The 19375-nt window shown below is 35.1% G+C and overlaps 2 protein-coding genes across 2 annotated transcripts; both read right to left on the reverse strand.

The window, feature by feature from the left end:
- Positions 1 to 6526: 6526 nt before the first annotated feature.
- LOC133700135 (protein NRT1/ PTR FAMILY 4.5-like) lies at positions 6527 to 8896 on the reverse strand. Its single transcript, XM_062123685.1, has 5 exons — positions 8794 to 8896; positions 8318 to 8535; positions 7792 to 8235; positions 7531 to 7658; positions 6527 to 7427 (listed from the first exon to the last, which is right to left on the reverse strand). The coding sequence occupies exons 1-5, from the start codon at positions 8894 to 8896 to the stop codon at positions 6527 to 6529; spliced, it is 1794 nt and encodes a 597-aa protein (XP_061979669.1).
- A 1301-nt stretch (positions 8897 to 10197) lies between these two features.
- Positions 10198 to 16921, reverse strand: LOC133698354 (MACPF domain-containing protein CAD1-like). Its single transcript, XM_062121245.1, has 6 exons — positions 16426 to 16921; positions 14576 to 14814; positions 14152 to 14347; positions 13760 to 13943; positions 12995 to 13149; positions 10198 to 11085 (listed from the first exon to the last, which is right to left on the reverse strand). Exons 1-6 carry the CDS (start codon positions 16684 to 16686, stop codon positions 10447 to 10449), a joined length of 1674 nt encoding a protein of 557 aa, XP_061977229.1. The 5' UTR covers positions 16687 to 16921; the 3' UTR covers positions 10198 to 10446.
- Between the last annotated feature and the right edge of the window lie 2454 nt (positions 16922 to 19375).

The raw sequence follows: 19375 nt of genomic DNA on the forward strand, positions 1-19375 counted from the left end.
TAAGAAATAATAATAATAATAAGCTACCTAAACTGAAGACTCCAAAAACCACAGATTATTACTAATAATAATAATAAAAAAAACCCGTAGATCCTAAGCCAAAATAATAAGAAGATGTAACATGGCAAAATCGTGACTGGAGATTATAAATAACCTTAGAAAATAGAGATGACCACATATCCTAAACCAAAATAAAGGGAAGATGTACGATAGTCTCTAGAACCTGAACAAGAAGCAGCCAAGAGAAGCTTGAAGGCAAAACTCAAAGCACAAATTAGAAAAGCAATCAAAGGTAGAAAGGCAATGTCTAAAGAGGGAACAATGACTTGATGGCATGCAGTGACAAAACTTCATGCAAAGTAGCAGTCAAACCACCAAATCCGAGCCAGGAAGGCTATAGCACAGAACACTTTGCGACAAAGCAAACTCAACAATACAGACTAACACAAACAGAAAAAGATCTCATAGCACAAGTAACCATGGAACCACCTGAATAATTAGAGGTGGATATCAATTCGATAGAATCACATCACCTTTACGAGTCTTTAAGAAGCCTTCTAGAACTCATTTACTCTGATATCCATACAGAAGCATAAAATGAAGAAACAATACAGCCAAAGAAAGAGGCTAACCACACCCTTCAAGAGAGAGAGTTTGAATGTTTAAGATCTGAACCACATGGATACAGAAAAATTGAGGAAAACAAAACCATACACAACTAGAACCTCCTAGAGAGGCCTTTGGATGGGAGGAAACGTCATATTAGATTACATCACTCTTAGAGTAGGCTTAAATTCCAAAACCATATAAATTTTGAGTATGTTCTTGTGTGATTGATTGTGTTTGTCTTTATATTTTTCTATTTTCCAATTAGTTTGAGATTTTAAGGTTATTTATGTTGTACTAGCTTCGTCTTAAACTCAACTTACCCAAAAACCTAGCACAACCATTTATCTCATCAACATTGGTTTGGCACATAAAATAATGCATACATAGCATCCAATCATTCATAAAATATTCTCATACCACCCTTTTTTACTGGTTAAACATTTTTCCTACCGCCAATAAAGAATAAGATTTTCACAAAGGCGAGCTATATAAGGGATGCCATCCTACGATGATGAGCTACACTTCTTCGTCTTCCTATGTAAGTTACTAAATTAGGTGTTTAAATACCCAACAATATAAGTATAGGGAACTAACTCTCTATTTACCCAAAAGAGCCCAACATTTTTCTTGTTGTTTCTATACCATTAAACTATATCTCTAAACTAATATAGGCACCAAAGAGTCCCCTCAACATATAGAGACTTTGTTTTGCAGGTTACGATCTAGCAAGAACAGCCAAATCCATTGTCAGGTGTGAAAAAAGTTTAGCGAAACCTTTTAAAGTTTTTATATGACTTCTAATTGAACTTGACTAGATTTGAATAACCTAATATTGCCCAATAAGCATCTCTATAATTTCTATCATGAGATGTAATACATCGTGTGAAGAAACATATTGGATGTTTTATTTGGCTAAAATTAAATAAATGATAGTTGAGTACTTGTGTAAGGCTTACCTATGCAATTAATCCAAGAAGAAACTGCAATGTGAATCCATGAATTTTTAGGTTTTTTCTCTTCTTTTTTTCAATCATTCTTTTTTCTCCTAATAGGAAAATGTATAAGTTTAAGTTATATATGGGTCATGATAGAAAGGGTTTTTCTCTCTCTTTTTTTTTTCAATCTCTCTCTCTCTCTAGCAAGGCTATTAGATCTGGTATCCTTGAGCTCATTTAAGCGCTGAACCAAAGCATATACAAGTCTAGCAAGACTACCACACCTAGTATCCTTTGACTCAACCTAGCATTGCTTTTCCCTCTGATCAAGTTATATATATTTTCCCACTAATAGAGTTAGAGATATTTGAAATTATTATAGCAAAATTACATTTTAACCCTTCTTCTCCTTAAAGAGACAAGATTCGTGAGTTATAAATACATCATGAATCCTTCAAACAAGAGAGTCAAAATCTTCATTCTCTAATGCATATTTATTTTTTAGTCTTTTAAAAATATGATTGCCTTTTCTCTCAAAATGTTACTTAGTTAAGTATCAGAGAGTCCCTAAATTCATCAAAAAAAAAAAACCTTTTGTAGGTATCAAGCACCAACTATCAGCCATCTTGACTAGGAAAAATAGATCAGGTTACTAAAACCAAGAGATTAACAGATTATATAAGATGTAAGCTTTGCCCCCAAACTACTTGGATTTTTTTGGGACATTATCACCAGCGTTGTTTGTGGGAACCTGTTCAAAAAGTCATCAATTGTTCTTCCATAACTATTTATTGACATCCCTAATCATTATCAAAGGCAGATAGTCAAGAAACACCTAGAACAGGACACATCATGGACCTCCCTATAGTCATTAGCATATATGCTCCATCAAAGCTTCAACACTCTTTAATACGGAGTAGAAAATGCTACGTGGTAATTTAATCATCTTAAGTTAGAGCATGATTTCTTCTACTTGCTTATAGACTTAGTGAGACAAGCAAATCTAGACTATGTGTTTGTCAACTTTACAAAATACAATTGAAGCCTCGAGGTTTTGAAAAGCTTGCACCAAGTACAAGTGGGATATTGGTTCAAACCACTGAACATGTGAAATATTTTTAGCAACTATCCAAGGGAAAAAAAATAGTTTTTTTCACATCAGGCATTCTGGTCAAATGAAAATTTATCATAGCCAATGAGCCAATGAAAATAAAAATATAAGTTTCTTATATATGAATGACTTATTCAAAATAACATTTTTTATTTTTTCACCAAATGATGCCTAACATCCCCATAACCTTCCAAAGATGGGATGGACTCAGTCTTTCTAATGTGATAGCGCGATTTACCTTAGAAAGGATTAACGCCTCCCTAATGCTATGACATAATTTACCTTAGAAGGGATTGATATGGTCTTTCTAGTGTGATCACATATTTCTCCAATAATGGGATAGACATTGTCTCAACAATGAGGATGGATATGGGTCCCCTAGGCCAATAATCCCATGACCTTCCAAGAATTGGGATGGAATCAGTCTCTCTAGTGCAATTGCACAATTTACTTTGGAACGAATCAACGTCTTCCAAGTGATATGACATAATTTATTTTGGAATGGATTAACATGGTCTCTCAAGTCTAATCACAGATTTTCTCGATGATAAAATAGACATTGCCTAAAAAATATATTCAATTTATGTATTATAAAGATTTTTGTATGTCATTGCTGCTACTATTATCAAAGCTCGAACCCTAAAGAAAAGAAGCAAAAGCTTTTCAGAAAAGAAAGACAATAAAATGAAGAGAGAAAGCACCTCACGAAAGCGTCACCAAAAAGAAGGCTTCACACTACAATTTACATAAAATTGATGCTCACTCAGGTCAAGTGTTGGTCACACTATGGTTGGTGCTAGATTATATAAGATTTTTACTTGATTTGGCACAATAAATGCTCTTCATTCACATGGAAAGCGAATCAAGATACCATAGTTAGGTGATCTAATCTTTTACACAAAGAGTAAGGATAGTTGTGGTTATCCATCATCACTCTAGCAGCCACTTAATGATACCGTCTTATGAGCAGCATATCGGAGGAGGGTTGCCTTTTCTTGTCTGCCAGCCACTTAATGATATCGTTCTTAATTAACCCAACGAAAGTGCAGACCCACTATGTCTCTCTTTAGTCCTCACAGCCTAATTAGCTCCTTTAACCCGCCAAAAATTATGCCTCAGGAAGCAACCTTTATCTTCTTCCATCCATCTTTAATGCCTCGTTATCTGATATACAAGAAGCAAAGATACTTCAGAATTTCTCATATATTATTATTCAGCATTTATGCAATGTAATAATTTATCCGTAAACACTGAATACTTCTGAAATGTTTCCAAAATAATCCTTTTTTTCCATAAATTTGAGGATAATTATAAATGATTAATATTTTTGACAGGGTTAAAAAAACAATTACTTTTATCTATGCATTATCTATTTTAGTTTTTAATTTTTTAAAATTAATTTTTCATGAACTCAAATGAGTATAATAATATTTCAAATAAGATTAGGACTTTTTTATACATGATTTTTAATTATATCATGAATAATAATATATCAATCCAATATGTAACAATAGTAGTTTTTTATTGTTTATGAAATTTTTAAAAGGTAATTTCTTTTTTTAACTTAATAAAATACAATGTTGAAAAAAATTTATAAATATATTATTAATTATGAGTAAAACAAAACTTATTGATAAGTTTTGTTTAATTATATTTTGGAAGTAAGAAAATATATTGAGTAAAAAAAATTAAAACATATATATTAGTTAAGAAAAAGTTTTCCTGAGTGGTCTAGGCTGCTTCAAATCTATAGACGGGGTGATCTTTGTGAGTTATTAGTGTTTAATAATCTGAAAATATATATAAAAAATTAAAGTAAAAAAAATAAAAAATTTTAACTTTTTTTTAAAATACTTTAAAAACATAAAAACAAAAAGTTTTTAAGAGTTTACACCACAATCTCAAGAAATTTCAATCTTCATGAACGATTGCCGAAGCCTCTATATATTCAACCTATCATAAATTCTTTCATAACCTCCGCATTCCAGTCCTCTCTGTGTAGATTTCGGCCCCAAGCTACCTAAGTCAATCATAACACATTCTTGCATTTGCTAGCACACATACGTATTTTCTCTGAAATCGACAGAATCTCGTTGAAATCACCTAATACCATTGAAGGAGAAGATATGGATTTGAGCTAGAAGTCTAATATTATGCTCAAAACACTCTCTTCTTTAGCTGGTCTTTTGGATTGACATAAACCGCAGTACATAACCATGATTATCCTCCTCCATCATCCACTGTTACATGAACATGGTGACGAGAAGACTTCAATATATCTTCATGTCATCAGCCCTGATTTTATTGCATCATCTCCACTCCCGTTGTACCTTCTGCCTGTTGTTTCTCCTTCCCGTTCTCAGTGAGATGCTGTACAGGAGGACATATCTCCTTCTTATGCCATACTGGCCACATTTGGAAACAATTTTGATGGAGACCCTCACATACTATTCGGCGTACTGATCTCCTTCTCACCTTGAACTTCAATAATAATGGCTTCGTAAGATCTATTTCCACACAAATACTGGTATAGTTTCCATGAGTGCCAATTGACGTCGTCATGTCCACCTTCAGAGCCTTGCCAATAAGATCCCCAATTCTCCACAAAACCCCTTTATCATAATACTCCATTGCCAAACCTGGAAGTCAGACCCACACAGCGACCTTTTCAATTGGATAAAAACTGGATGCCATTGTCTCACGGTAAGATAATGATCTGCCACCATCCATAGACCCTAAAGAGAGCAAAGCCCAGGTCATCGGGATTGAAAACTTAGCCGGGAAGAAATTGTTTCCACCAGTCCTAGATCGCCTTGGATTTTCCATAGCGTGTGGAGTCTTCTCATCAAATAAGTCTTCCTCCCCATAACTTTGATAATTAATGTTTGACGCCACGGTTCTTTGATTCTTCATTTTTCTTCAACAGAATTTAATTACAGGACAATCTTCATCTCCAAAATCCTCATCATCATCTTCTGAAATATAATCATCCCTTAGACAATCTTCAGCCATCCTTTGATTCAGATAAGAGGCTCCAACAAGGGAGTCCTTATAACTAAAACCTCTGGTTGCTACTTTTGCTTCCTTTAACCGAGCTGAACTAGTTCCCTCCGCAGTAGGCTGTTTTCCTGAATCTGAACTAGCGTGACAGGAGATCTGCTTCCTCGGAGAAGATTCCGTAGATTCTCTAGAGAGAGTCATGTTTTCTTCAACAGACAATTTGTCAGCAACTAGTTACACTACCGCAACAAAAAAAATTATTAGCAGATACACTGCTGCATTCTTTGTTGCGGCACAACAAGTGAAATCTTTTCTTGCGGTGAGAATGCCGTAACAAAAGGAGATTTATTTTCTCAATTATTTCTTCAATTGTGTTATTTTTTCAAATAAATTTTAGGATGTTGATTTAAAATAAAATAAAATCTCCTGCTGCCTGCTTGTCGTGTCACTTCACACCCCACCCCATTAATTCATAAAATTATTTGCCAGTTCCGTCGTCATGTAATAGTTTTCTCTGCCAGAATTGAAAACGTTTTTTTTTTTTTTACTTCAAATTCATTACAACCTGGTAGTGCTATGACATTGGCTATGAGGCAACAAAAATAAGATAAGAAAGAAAAATAAAACCATAAATCTGCGCGACAATTTCAGAGTTTTCATGATCATAAATACAACCCATGAGTTCAAGCCTCTCTTCATTGTTCGGAGAAGACGACGACGACAACAGAGCTGGTTCATACTCTTGCAGTATCATTCCATGCGATCATAAACTGAGATAGAAAAGAAATGAGAACCCAAATCTTCAAGAGAATTAATTACTGTCATTTTTATATTTATATATTTTTTTCTTTGGGGGGGGGGGGGGGGGGGATTAATTCTCTCTTCCATCTTCTTGGTTGGCAGGAGCCTCTCTGTTCTCATTTGAAGGCAGACTAGCTTTCTGAGGCCTGTACTTGTATCTTCTAGCAACAAACAAATAGACACAGAAATTGATGAAGCTTAATATAGAAAGCAACCAGTAGAAGAGGTTCAGATTATTCCTGTTAATATTATTGCCTGCTAACCACCCCCCACTTTTAGTACTTCCCTTTGTGGCACCATTCACTATATTAACCACTATGGTGCTGAGAAAATATCCAAGTGCCATAGAGCTCCAAAGAAAGCAAGTAGAGATGGACTTGAGCCCTTTTGGTGCCTCTGAGTAGAAAAACTCAAGAAGTCCCACATATGTGAACATGTCTGCAATGCCGAATATGAAGAACTGAATTGATATCCAGAAAGTACTGATGGGCAATGGCTGTAACACAGGGATAGCATCTAGCATGTTATGGTCTCTCGCTACGTCCTTACGCTTCACTTCCATTAATGCAGCCGAGGCCATGGATATAGACGAGAGAATTAGACCAACCCCTATACGTTGAAGGTGCGTTATACCTGTAGGGAGGCCTGTGAACTTACGCGCAAATGGCACGACTAAGCGATCATATATTGGGACTAAGATAATCAGGAATATGACTGGAATGATTGGTAAAGAAGCCGGGGGGATGTTGAAAGATTTGGTAATGCTGGTGTCCATGGTGAGTCCTTGTTGAATTGAGAAAGTTTGGAGTTGAGCTAGGCAAAGGGTCATGATAATGGTGCAACTAAAGACCGGCAATATGCTAAGTAAAATTTTTGCATTTTCTACTTGTGTGACCCTGCATAGTTTCCACGGATTTGGAGCTCCTGAAAAGTTCTCTGAAGATGCTTGGATTGCAGCTTTATCTAGGAATCTGAGCAAACAAATTTTCATGTCTAAGATACATATATGGATTCAGTTCAGCAGTAACAAATTATATTTTGATCAATATTTGTTTATCGAATCAGAGATTTTACCTCAAAGTATCTCTGTGGGGTAGAAATTCTGCTTCGATAGCAGCTTCCTTGTCCTTGTTAATCTCATAGAGGTCTAAAGGATCTTCTGGAAGTTGAAGCTTTCGGTTACGAAATGCGGCAACATACACCTGCAAGAGAACAAATAGCAGAAATATAAAATAACTTCATCATTTAAATATATAATATAGAAACAGTTCAGGCCACGGAAGAGTGTACTATAGTTTCTATTGTACTCCATTTTCGTGAGCAATATGGGCAAACCTGCAAAATTTCAACCACCGTGCTAGATCCTTGAACAACATGTATCCGGTGCATAGGCAATCCAGCAATAAAAAAGATCACAGCCAACAACATGGAAATAGCACCAACTCCAAACCCCCAGTCCCATCCTTTGTTGTCTTGTATCCACACAAAAACTGTTAAGCTAACTGCAGCACCGAAGCAGACTGCTAGCAAGACAAAGTTGAAATAGCTGGACATCTGAATCAACTCTTTCGGGTCTTTCTCGTCGAACTGATCAGCACCATGTGATGGCACGGAAGCTTTGATGCCTGAAGAGCCAGCAGCAAGCACGAATAGTGCAACAAAGAGAAGCACTGCATTGCCGCCTCCTACTTTCTCGCAGTGAGCAGTTGGATCTAAGATGTTGCATGGAGGTGGCTTGAGCTTGGCATAGTGAGCTTGAAAAGCAAGCAGTGATAGTCCCTGAATGAATATATATCATTTATGTCAAAACAGATGTTTATATAGAAACAACTTCATCCACTGGTTGTTTACAAATGTTTACCATCAACTCGAGACATCCAGAAATCACAGCAGTTCTGTGCCTGCCAAAGAGTGTGTCAGCAAGGACAGCAGCCACAATACTGAGGATGTAGCTGACACCCATGTAGTTGGTTACCATATTAGCTGCATCTGCTATTTGGAAGTGCATCACTCCATTGAAGTATGTCACGAAGTTCACTGCCAGAGAAATAGTTGCCATGCTTTCCAAAGCAAACATAACTGCAAGTGAAACTAAAACTATCATGATAGAAGCCACATATCATAATACAACCTAAGTGATGACTTCAGTATTAAATTTAACGAGTTTTTTCATCTATATTTATTAGGTGATGTTTGGGATCAAGTCTTTTTCATTTTCATTGTTCTACGTTGATTTCATTTTCTTGAAGAATTATCTCAACCCAAACACTTAAACTATTAAATAAAATTCTAAAATATAATTTATATTATTCTCTAACATCCATATTGGATACATGCCTAGTATAAGTAAAGAGGTCCATAATCCTCCATGTTTATTCTTTAGAGCCTGTCTTCCCTTCCAATCCACCTTTCCTTCAACAAACTCAAGTTTCTCCTGCATTAGAGCAAAAAATAGTAAGCAGTGAAGTATTAAGACTGTTAAATGAACTGGAGATGACACGAATAGATAGACTCAAAGAACAAGGTACCATATTTTTCTAGCTTCACAGGGGTGTTTAATTTGCTGCTTCCTGGTGCACAAAAGTAGCTAAATATAGAGACCAGCTTGGTATAAAGCTACGATAGAGCTATAAATGCATATACTATAAGCTTTAGAATTCCTCTTCTTATAATGTAAGTAGTTTTGACCACTTCTTATTGGGGCTGCAGTGCCCCACTCTTGTTTGTTTAGTTGTGGCCGCCTTTTCTTCTAATTAATATTGCCGATTACAAACTGCAGCACAAGAAAAATGAAGATATAGTGATAAACAAGAGACATTTATATATAGAACAAATAAAATAAGAATAAGTTGAGCTTTTCCGTTGAGTCCAGACATTCAGGAGAAGCAATTACGACAACTACAAGCATAAAGAATTCGGGCGTCGTTCAAAAAGGTGCCAGCATATAAACTACTTCATATTCTCTTTGAGATTCTAGTTTTTGGACACATGTATGTCTGTCTCCTGTCAGTGACGAAATTTGAGTAGCTAGTGTTTATATGATACTTAATTGCTGCAAGGCAGAAGTTCATGCGATGATGGAAACTCTCTGTGCTAGAAACTAGAAATGTTAGAATAACGGAAACGGAATTCAAACAAAACCTTGATTCTATCATTCTGCATTTTGACAGTTAGACTATAGATTTAGTCAAGGTGTGAAGGCAAAACCACTCGTTGTCAATTGCTTTCATTGCCGGCTAAAGCATTTTGGCTACTGTTGAAGCTGTTTTTTCTTCACGATTCCTTTCATACCAGGTCAATTGGTAGCTCACACTAGGCCGGAATGCCACATTTTCTATTGCAATTTCCAGATAAATAAATGCTTCCTTGCAAAGAACTGTTAATGTTTTTAGTGTACTAATCGGCAACTAATCTTTCACTTCAATAGAAAAAAAAAATGGGGAAAATAATATGGAATTCGTCATGTTGACGTGGCTGCTGTTTCATTCTCTCTGTCTCCTGGCCTTGTTTTGGCGGTGAAGGATTTTCAGGTAGCGTCCGAAAAATAAAACTTGCCGTTGCTTTCAAATTTGTCGTACCTGTTCAGCGTCTTCAAACAAAGGAAAAGGCAACCTGAGACTACGCGAGGGGTATAAGACGGAGATTTATCAAAACGAAGCGACAGTCGAAAAACATAACAAAGCAAATTAAGAACGCTCAAAAGCTGTATTGAAGACCTTAAAATGGACGAACAACTTCATATCAGCTAAAAACAAGTTTATTATCATAGGTCTGAAGAGACGTGTTTTACCAAACAAAAATGGGAACAAGATTTAGAAGAAAGGAACCCCTCTCACACTAAATCGGGTTACTATCAACTAAGGGAGCTAAAACAACAAAGAAAAAGGAACACAATGTACAGAAGAACAAATGAACTGGGATGCCTGTGCAAAGAATATTCAACTATGCTTACATGTGATAAAGGGCAATCCTAAAATATAAAACAATCAATCAATAATTCAATAATGAGTACTTGACACGCAAAACAATCTTTCCTTTATCCACCCCAAGCTTAGCTCCTGTTACCAGCCAATGACCTGGAACGTCTTGTGGCCCCTTTGACATTTCACTCATGTCGACAATTTTTGCCAATTTGCCAACATTACCATCTTCTTTCTTATCGTTGGAGGGTTTCTCGTTTGCAACAGATGAGGATGCACCATTGGTTCTCTGCGCAGAAGGGTTGGAGGGGCTATGATCCCATACAGAACGCCTTATTGTACAACCTGGAACTTTTGAAAATAGGAGTTTAAGGTGTAACACATTTTTGGCACCAAAATCCCAAACACCAAGCTGAGCCCCGGTCACAATGTGAACACCAGAGAGGTCTCCAATGGAGGTGTCAGCATACTCTATCGGTGCAGTGCTCACATGGGAGAAGTTCTTCCACTTGATAGGCTCAAACCAGCGGCTGTCTTGCTCCTCAGGACCTTGCCACTTGGGGGCTCCTATGGCCACATATGCATCCCAATGGGGTTGAAGAACTTTTGGAAGAGATACAAGATGCTGCAAATGGATGGAAAGTCTGTTCTGCTTGATGCCCTCTAGGCTAAGTCTTAGACCAGTAACTGGCTTACGGCCAACTGTTACCTGCAGAATCATAAATGTTTAGACTTTTGTAGAAAAGAAAACATGTATGGATGCTCGCGCTGGTAGGGCTTGTCAAAAAGAGTGCATGTTGAAATTTTGTTTAAGATCATGGTTAATGGGCATATTTTAAACCAAATTAAATTTGAATCTAAATTAAAAGTGAGATCTACTTATTTTTTGGGTTAAAACTTAGTTTGAATTTAATTTCCAATATAAATTCTTTAACATGGAACATTAACATGATTTAAATTATTGTGGGAGAATAAGAAATTGATGTCAAAAAACTTTTAATTGGCATGTTTCGAGGAAATCCAAAACCTTCTAAAAGCTTTTATCATATATAGGAAAGAAACAAACTTTCTTAATGGTTTATTTAGTAAGTGTTACAACTTGTTTTTTAAAGTATTTTTCAAATTGTTTTTTACTTGAAAAAACATCAAATTGATGCTTTTCTAGGTGTTATGGGATGGTTATAATGTGCTGATGTCAAAAATAAAAAATAAAAATCTGAAAAAAACATCATTTTGATGTATTTTCAATTGAAAAACATTTTTGAAAAGCATCATGCACCACAATATTGAACACACACCTAATAGGAATGGGAAAAGTTAAAATTGGATCAAGATAGCACCCAAGCTTAGAGAGTAAAGGACATAAGCAAAATGGATTTTGGACTTAAACCCACATGCATGACTCAGCTCGTGCTTGGCCCTAGAAATGGGTTTATTTTAAAATAAATTTTTAGGTTACAAAAGATTATTTTTTGTCAATTTATTTTAGACTTGGGTTTGGATTTATAATTCTGTGGCCATTAAAGAATTAATTTTTATCAGCTCTTTGTTTTGTCTGCCAATTATTAAAAAGATTTGATCAGTTTTCTTCTATAAGGTTTTTTTTGCAAATCTGAACAGTTTCTTCATCTAAAAAACATATGATCTAAAGCCAAAAAGTTCTTGTTTTATTTTGGTTTTATGGTGAGTAATCAAACTGATAATAGAAAAAAAATTAATTAGATAATTGCTAGAATTAATTCTAGATCAATTTTGGTTCCAAAATCATTTATAAAAGGGATTGAAAATGAGTGTTTTGGGATTGGTTTTTTCTATGCATGTTCTGCATAATTTCAACTCTTTTTCACCTAATTTCTCATCTAATCCTTCGTTTTTAAGTTGTATTCCTTCATAAGTCTCCTCCTAATCTAAAGTTTAGTATTAGTACTTGTAGAGAGGTTTTAAGTCCAATTTATTTTTTGTTCCTTAGATCTTGTTTAAAAGTGGCGCAACTAAACAAGGTGGTCGTGTTGCAATCCTGATGATCTTATTGAAGAAAGTCATTTTTCATCAAGTGAGAGAAATTTTCCGCCAGATGAAGAAAAACGCAATGGAATTCTATGTATTTACAACTTACACTCATTTCATTTTATCCGATCTTGATACACCTCAGAAAGATGCAAGTCCACCAACGACACTTGCTTGTCAGGTGCTAGTGTAAATAGTAGCACTCTTATTGGTAAAGCTTTCTCTTCAAGGCTTACTATTATGAAAAGTATTGTTCTTTAAGTTGTGCTTAAGTTCTCAAAACCTCAATCCAACATCCATCACCACAAACAAATTAGGGGAAATTGTAATTTTTATAGTTCAGCTAATTATGGATGACAATTTACAATTTGTTTGCTGCTGGAACTTTTCCTTCTTTTTTAAGATATGAGAGGTCATCACAGGATTAAGAATTCGAGTAATTTTAAAACGGCGGTTTTGAATGAAGGATGCATGAGAAACAAAAATGACAAAAGAAAACATATTACAAACTATTTAGGAAGCTACTATCCTTGACTTTCTTAATATCACATGCTATCAATTCAACATTCATTTCCATTACCATGTGAAGAAGATATACTTCGAAAACATACCTGATCTGGGCTTATATACAGCTTGGGACCCATCAAGCTGAACTGAAGAGATTGACAAACAGGCTCCTTTCTTTGAAGGTTATTCTGCTCTGGAGCCCAGCCTTTAGCAATTTGAAAATCCAAGAAATACTGCAAATCCTCTATAGGTGGCTTGTCTGATAAAGGGAACAACACAAGAAAAAATATTTCAACTAGAAATGTCGAGATTTTTTTAAAAGGTGGCATGCAACACAAGTATTCCTAGAAGATTACTCATCCTAGTTCTACACTCGCCTAAGCACATTTGTACACTTCAAAGCTATCATGGGATCCATTGCATTACTGCTGGTGTGATCACAACTACGAATGTCTAAAATTTTAAATTATTCAAATCAGTAACTTTTATGTTAGATAATAGTTCAGAGTATCTACGCAAGGAATATGCAAAATTCAACAATCCAATTTTCACTTAGATCATACCCAAATCATCTCTAAGACTTTGTTGGTCAGAAGATTGAGCTTTAAGAAAAGGTTAATAACCTTTTACTACATTAATTTTTCACCCTTGTTGCAAGTGCAACAAAATAAACTCCTTATCATACAGGCTATTGAAAAAATTCTTGCTCAAGATTGGCAAAATGCTTTAGAAAAGAAAAAAATAATAATTAATCATCACGACAAAGATTTCGTTTAAAAATCCTTGACCAAAACAAATATATTATAAATTAAAATCAAATTTGAATTTCAAACCACAAAAGAGAACACAGGTATGGGATTAGAACTTACACTCCAAATACAAGTCAACTGCCCGGGCCAAATGCTTTATTCCAGGCACTCTTTCAAGGAGAGACACGATAGGTGTAAATGTCATGTTAATCACATCTGGTGCCAATTGCACGGTCTCTGCCCATTTGGCATGACTCTGTTCAAGATCATCACCTCCTCTCCTTCTGAAAATCACTGTTACGTCCTACAGCAAGGAATTTAACTTGTAAATATTTCAGTAACTTCAGAGTAGAAAAGTAATTTAGGAAAAGAAACAGCAAGTGTAAGAGACAAGAATGTGCAATGTAATAAGAAGAGGCTGTGTCAAGAAAAGACTGGGTGAACTGATGAAAGCCATCAATTGATGGCATGGTTTAGTTAAATAAATAAGGGAGCAATTCCATAACACTAACCTTGTCCTTATATTTCAAGGGGGTAGCAATTGATGTGCTTGTTGAGTCTTGAAACCTTTGATCTGCAATGTCTTTCACATAGTTCTCAATATCGGATACTGACAAAGGAGAAGCTTGGTGCTGCCTGATATAAACAACATCCCGTCCACCAATTGTTGCAGATGTGACTATATGGGTACCATAGCTTTCAATGAAGCTGGAAAAGTAAATAAAACCACAGGTACCAATCAAAAAGCTGATGTTTCCAAACTATTTGATATGATCAAGGGATTCTAACAGATGAATTTCTTGTAGTTATGATGCTCTTTAATGGCATTATAGGTAAGTAAAGAATGATAAGTTTCCACACCAGCAAACTCATGTATTATATTATAAATTTTTGTTAAGTTCTTTTCTATAAGCAATGAGAGCCACAACAAAATACCTTGCCAAGGATGCAGGATCCCAGGAGGAAGGAACAGCACGCTTGACTTCCTCAAGCAAAACTAAGTTAACTTTGGCTATCTGAACTTTATACAAGGGAATGAAATGCCCAACCATTGCAAGGGATTTTGTTCCAGCTGCATCAACTTGCCAAGAGCCAGTGAAATTGAACATGCCATTAAAGCTTCCGAGAGGAATTCGTCCTGATATACCTGATTTTTCATTGAATTGTCCTGCCATCTGAAAATTCAAGCAAAATGTTTATTTTGAACTCCACATTTCACTACATTAGTAATTCAACAATAAATAGAAACTTCACTACAATAATAATGACGACAAAAAAAAACCCTATTAAAAAGGGCATACTGATCAATAAATATACATTTCTGCAGAAATGATTCACCATGAACACGGACACGGACAGCAATAAAAGCCATAATATTGATGAAAACTATACAAAAAAAAGACATGCTATTTGATCCAGTCCATAAATTATGACGTTTTATTTATATTCAACTTAAGAGTGAAATCATTAAGGTCCATCAATGGAATAAATAAATATAGAGTAAAGAATCTGAGAACCACTGATCAATAAATATAAATTTCTGCAGAAATGATTCACCATGAACACCAAAGATGATTAAAGACCAGAAAGCTTGAAAAAACAAGATAAAATCTGGATCCAGACTGGAAATCAGTAATGGTAATGGTAATGATAGAGAGAATTTAAGCACCTTCAACACACCAGAAAAAAATATTAGCATTTCAATCTATTCTTCTTCACCAATATATTCATATGCATTTATCTACCATCAATATTCCAAATCAAAGAGTTCATCATCTTTGTGCTCGTAAAGTATAGCTTAGTTGTTTAGTTCTTGGGCCATTTGGCCCCTTCACCAGGAAAGAAATGTATGCAGAGGATGCCTTTTGTTGAGCCCAAGCTTTGAACACAAAGTGTTTATCAAAATCCATGAATACAACCACCTTCATAAATCAAAACAGTTGCAACAGAACATTCATACATGACCTGGGACTTTTCATGAACATGATAGAATTTCTTCTCGAAATCACAACATCGCAGAAATTACAGAAATGTAAAAATGAAAAGGTCTCCATAAACTAAGAAAAAACGTAATCGTAAATGCCCCTTGGTTAAAAGGTGGGCAAGATACTGGGCATAAAAGTTACGCCACAATCTCTAAGAATTTAGCAGTTACATCAATAATCCTTATTTTTGGTTTCACATCACAGCAATGTGAAAATATTTTATTATTAGCCAAATAAATTCGCTGCATGCACACCACCAGAAGTTGAAAAAATAAGTATTACGGAGAAATGATCTAAAACCTCAAGTTGATTGGCTCCCGAAGATGAACAAAATTATGTTATTCTTTAGGCATCACACTAATTTAATTTATCAAGCCTGCTATGACAAAACTAAAAAATGAAAACTTTTCTCTAACTGACTTCCTAAATTTGCATTTTCAGTAACGTCATCCGAAATTAAATCATCAATGCAGTAATGGGCTAGAGGGCTGGGGGGGGTGTCCATTCTAACTCACTTTTCCAGATTAGCTAGGCATATATGAATTGCGCCTGCCAACAACATTAGAACAACATATTTCTGAGTTCAAGAACATTTAACACAAGAAAAGCTATAATCTTTCAACATTGGACTTCAAGAGCAACAAGGCATAGAATCAAAAAAGCCAGACATGAAAATCCCAACAAGAACAAGGTGGCATGCGTTGAACATAAGTTTTAGTACTAACCAAATCACGAAAAGCTCAGCCTAACATAAGAAAAAATGACCAGATAACGATTGAAAAGAAGAGGGAAAAAAATCACCTCATGAAAGGAGCATACAGGAATTCTCTCAATGCTTCTATTCTCTTTAGAGCAATCAATATCAAAAGAAACATTAGGCAGCACAACCCCATGAGAGATATCAAGATCTCGTGTATGTTCATCATCAATATGAACCAACCTAGACCCAGTAGCTCCTTTGCAATACAAAAGCCTTATATCAGATGTAACATCAAAGCCACGACCCAAAGCTTGAATGGAGTTGCAGAGAGTAGTCGTCAAAGCATCAGAACTCAAGCTCATCTTTATCAACTAATAAAAATTATTTTTTTGGCATAAATGAGAAATCTTTGTAGTTGTTGGATTAGTATTTATTTAAGGATTAGATTTGCATTTCTTGAATTTTGATTTGTTTTTGTTGTTTGACTGTAATAATGGGCTAAAAACGCGTTGCGTTTGTGGGTGTTTGTGTTCGGGCAAGAGAGGATGTTGTGAGTTGACCGGCCCTATTAGATCCTCGTCTCGTCTCCCTTTGCGCTCACCTCTTCAAAATTCTCTTTTAGACAGCTACCTATCTTCTTTTGACTTGCGTGCAGTTTCTTTTTCTTTTTCTTTTTCTTTTTCTTTGTAAAGGTACTCCCAAGTACTCTAGTTTTTTTCCTCCCTAACTTGCTATATCAATTATTTTAAATCAATAGAAGTTTAGATTATCTTTAAAAATTTCTACATTGTATATTTTATATAATTCATTTTTTATAATAATAATAATAATAAGTCATTCATTTTTATTAAATAATATTAAAGTTAGCAAATCTAAAAAGAAAAATAATATTTAGGAAAAGAAATAATATGAGAAGATGGAAAAAAACCCATAAAGAGAGGAGCACGAGCTCTTGTGTTATGAACGAATGTGTTGAATGGCTTGAATTTGCCTGACATGACTTGCTTTTGCTTGGCCTTTCCTACATGGTGACCAAGTTATATATAAATCTCGGTTATATTATCTTACCTCATGGAGCATTAAAAATAGTGTTCCAGATACCTTGTGATATGTGAAGTTACAAATATCTTGTAGTGTGTGGAGTTGAGTTATATTATTGATAGAGAGGTTGGTGTTGGCATTAGTTAGTGTTAATTGGCAATACCATGCATAATTTTTCTGAGTGAAGGTGCGGAAGTGTGTGCTATTGTAATGTAGGGCACTACTTCTTACAACTCATAATATAATTTGGTTTTGTGCACTAGCATAAAAATTTATATAGTTTTGGAATTCATAAAAGGAAGCTAACCGTTTGGGCTTATTCTAGGTAGCTGGTAGGAGAAATCTCATTTTATTTAGGCCTAGCCTAAACGACTAGGAAAAAACCTTCTTATTTCTTGTGTCTGGCCCAAGTAGCTAAGATGAAAAATCCTATCACTTAGCTCCAACCCAAGCAATTTAGAGGAAAATCCCTTTGCTGCTTGGACCTAGCCTAAACAATTATGATGAAAAATCACTACAACTTATGGCTAGTTTAAATGGCTGGTTTTTTTTTTAATTTATGTGCACCATTTTTTTATCAATGTATATACCTTGTAGTCAATTGATTAGTTATATGTGACAACAACTTTGTTCATGTAGGAGCATATTTATTATTAATAAAGATTTTTTATCTTTGATATTCATCTATGTTTAATTAATGAATTTAGAGTAAAGATAAAGTCATTAGAACAAAAAAATTTTGAAAATAAAATTATAGTTGTTATAATTATGAGATTCATATTGCATCAAAGCATTGTTCATAAATATTAATGGTTGATGCTCTATTAATGCTCATGTGATAGTTGTATAAGTGATTCTTAAAATTGATATCATTAAATTATCTTATATAAAGAATATTATACTTGAATCTTAACTACATGTTCTCTTAATCAAAAGCAACAAACAGGAAGATATTGGATATAACATGAACTATATGAAGGTATTTAAGTAATCAAGAGAAGATTCATCACCTTAGATGAATTAGAAATTACACAGAATAACAAGACTGCTTTGTTGTTCTTCAAACTTTCTCTGTCAGCTTTCTTGCTTTCTTTATGGTATCAGAGCAGTGGTTTAGCACCTAATACTGCTTATTATTTTGCTTCCGTCAACATCACCATGACAGAAACACCATCAGAAAAATACTTGTCAGAAACAATGGATTTTTATGATCCTTACTACATTCATCCCTCAAATCACATCAATCACGCCATTGTCACCCAACTTTTGAAAGGTGACAATCATGCAAGATGGAGTCGCGCCATGATGATGTCTCTGAAGGCTAAGAATAAGCTTGGTTTCATTGATGGAACAATAAAAGCACCTTCAGAGACAGATCCTAAATATAGAGCTTGGAGACGATGCAATCAAATTATAAAGTCATGGATTCTCAACTCCATCAGTCCATCCTTAACAAATACTGTAATCTTCTCTGATACTGTTGCTGATGTTTGGGCAGATCTCAGTGAGTGTTTCTCTCAAGGAAATTTGTCACGCATATTTGAGCTTAAACGAGGGATTGTTGAACATCGTCAACAATAACAGACCATAGCAGCTTATTATTCAGCACTCAAGTCCTTTTAGGATGAATTAGGATCATACAATGATCCACCTTTATGTAACTGTGCAGGACTAAAGCATATTGCTGAAAGAGAAGAACATGAACGAATTTTCCAATTCCTCATGGGGCTGAATGATACATATTCTGCTGTCTGTGGACAAATCCTGTTGATGCAACCACTCTCTAACATCAGGAAAATATATTCACTCCTGCTTCAAGAGGAAAAACAACGGCAACTCACTGAAGCCAATGACCGCCCCATTCATGCCATAAATGTGAAAAGGAACACAAGGATCACAAAGAACAGACAATCCACACGGCTACAAAACTACAAGGGCAAATCTTTGTTTTGCTCACACTATAAGGGAGATACACATACGGTTGACCGTTGCTATTACATCATTAGATTT

The sequence above is a fragment of the Populus nigra genome, chromosome 7 (genome assembly GCF_951802175.1).
Source record: "Populus nigra chromosome 7, ddPopNigr1.1, whole genome shotgun sequence".
Lineage (NCBI taxonomy): Eukaryota > Viridiplantae > Streptophyta > Magnoliopsida > Malpighiales > Salicaceae > Populus > Populus nigra.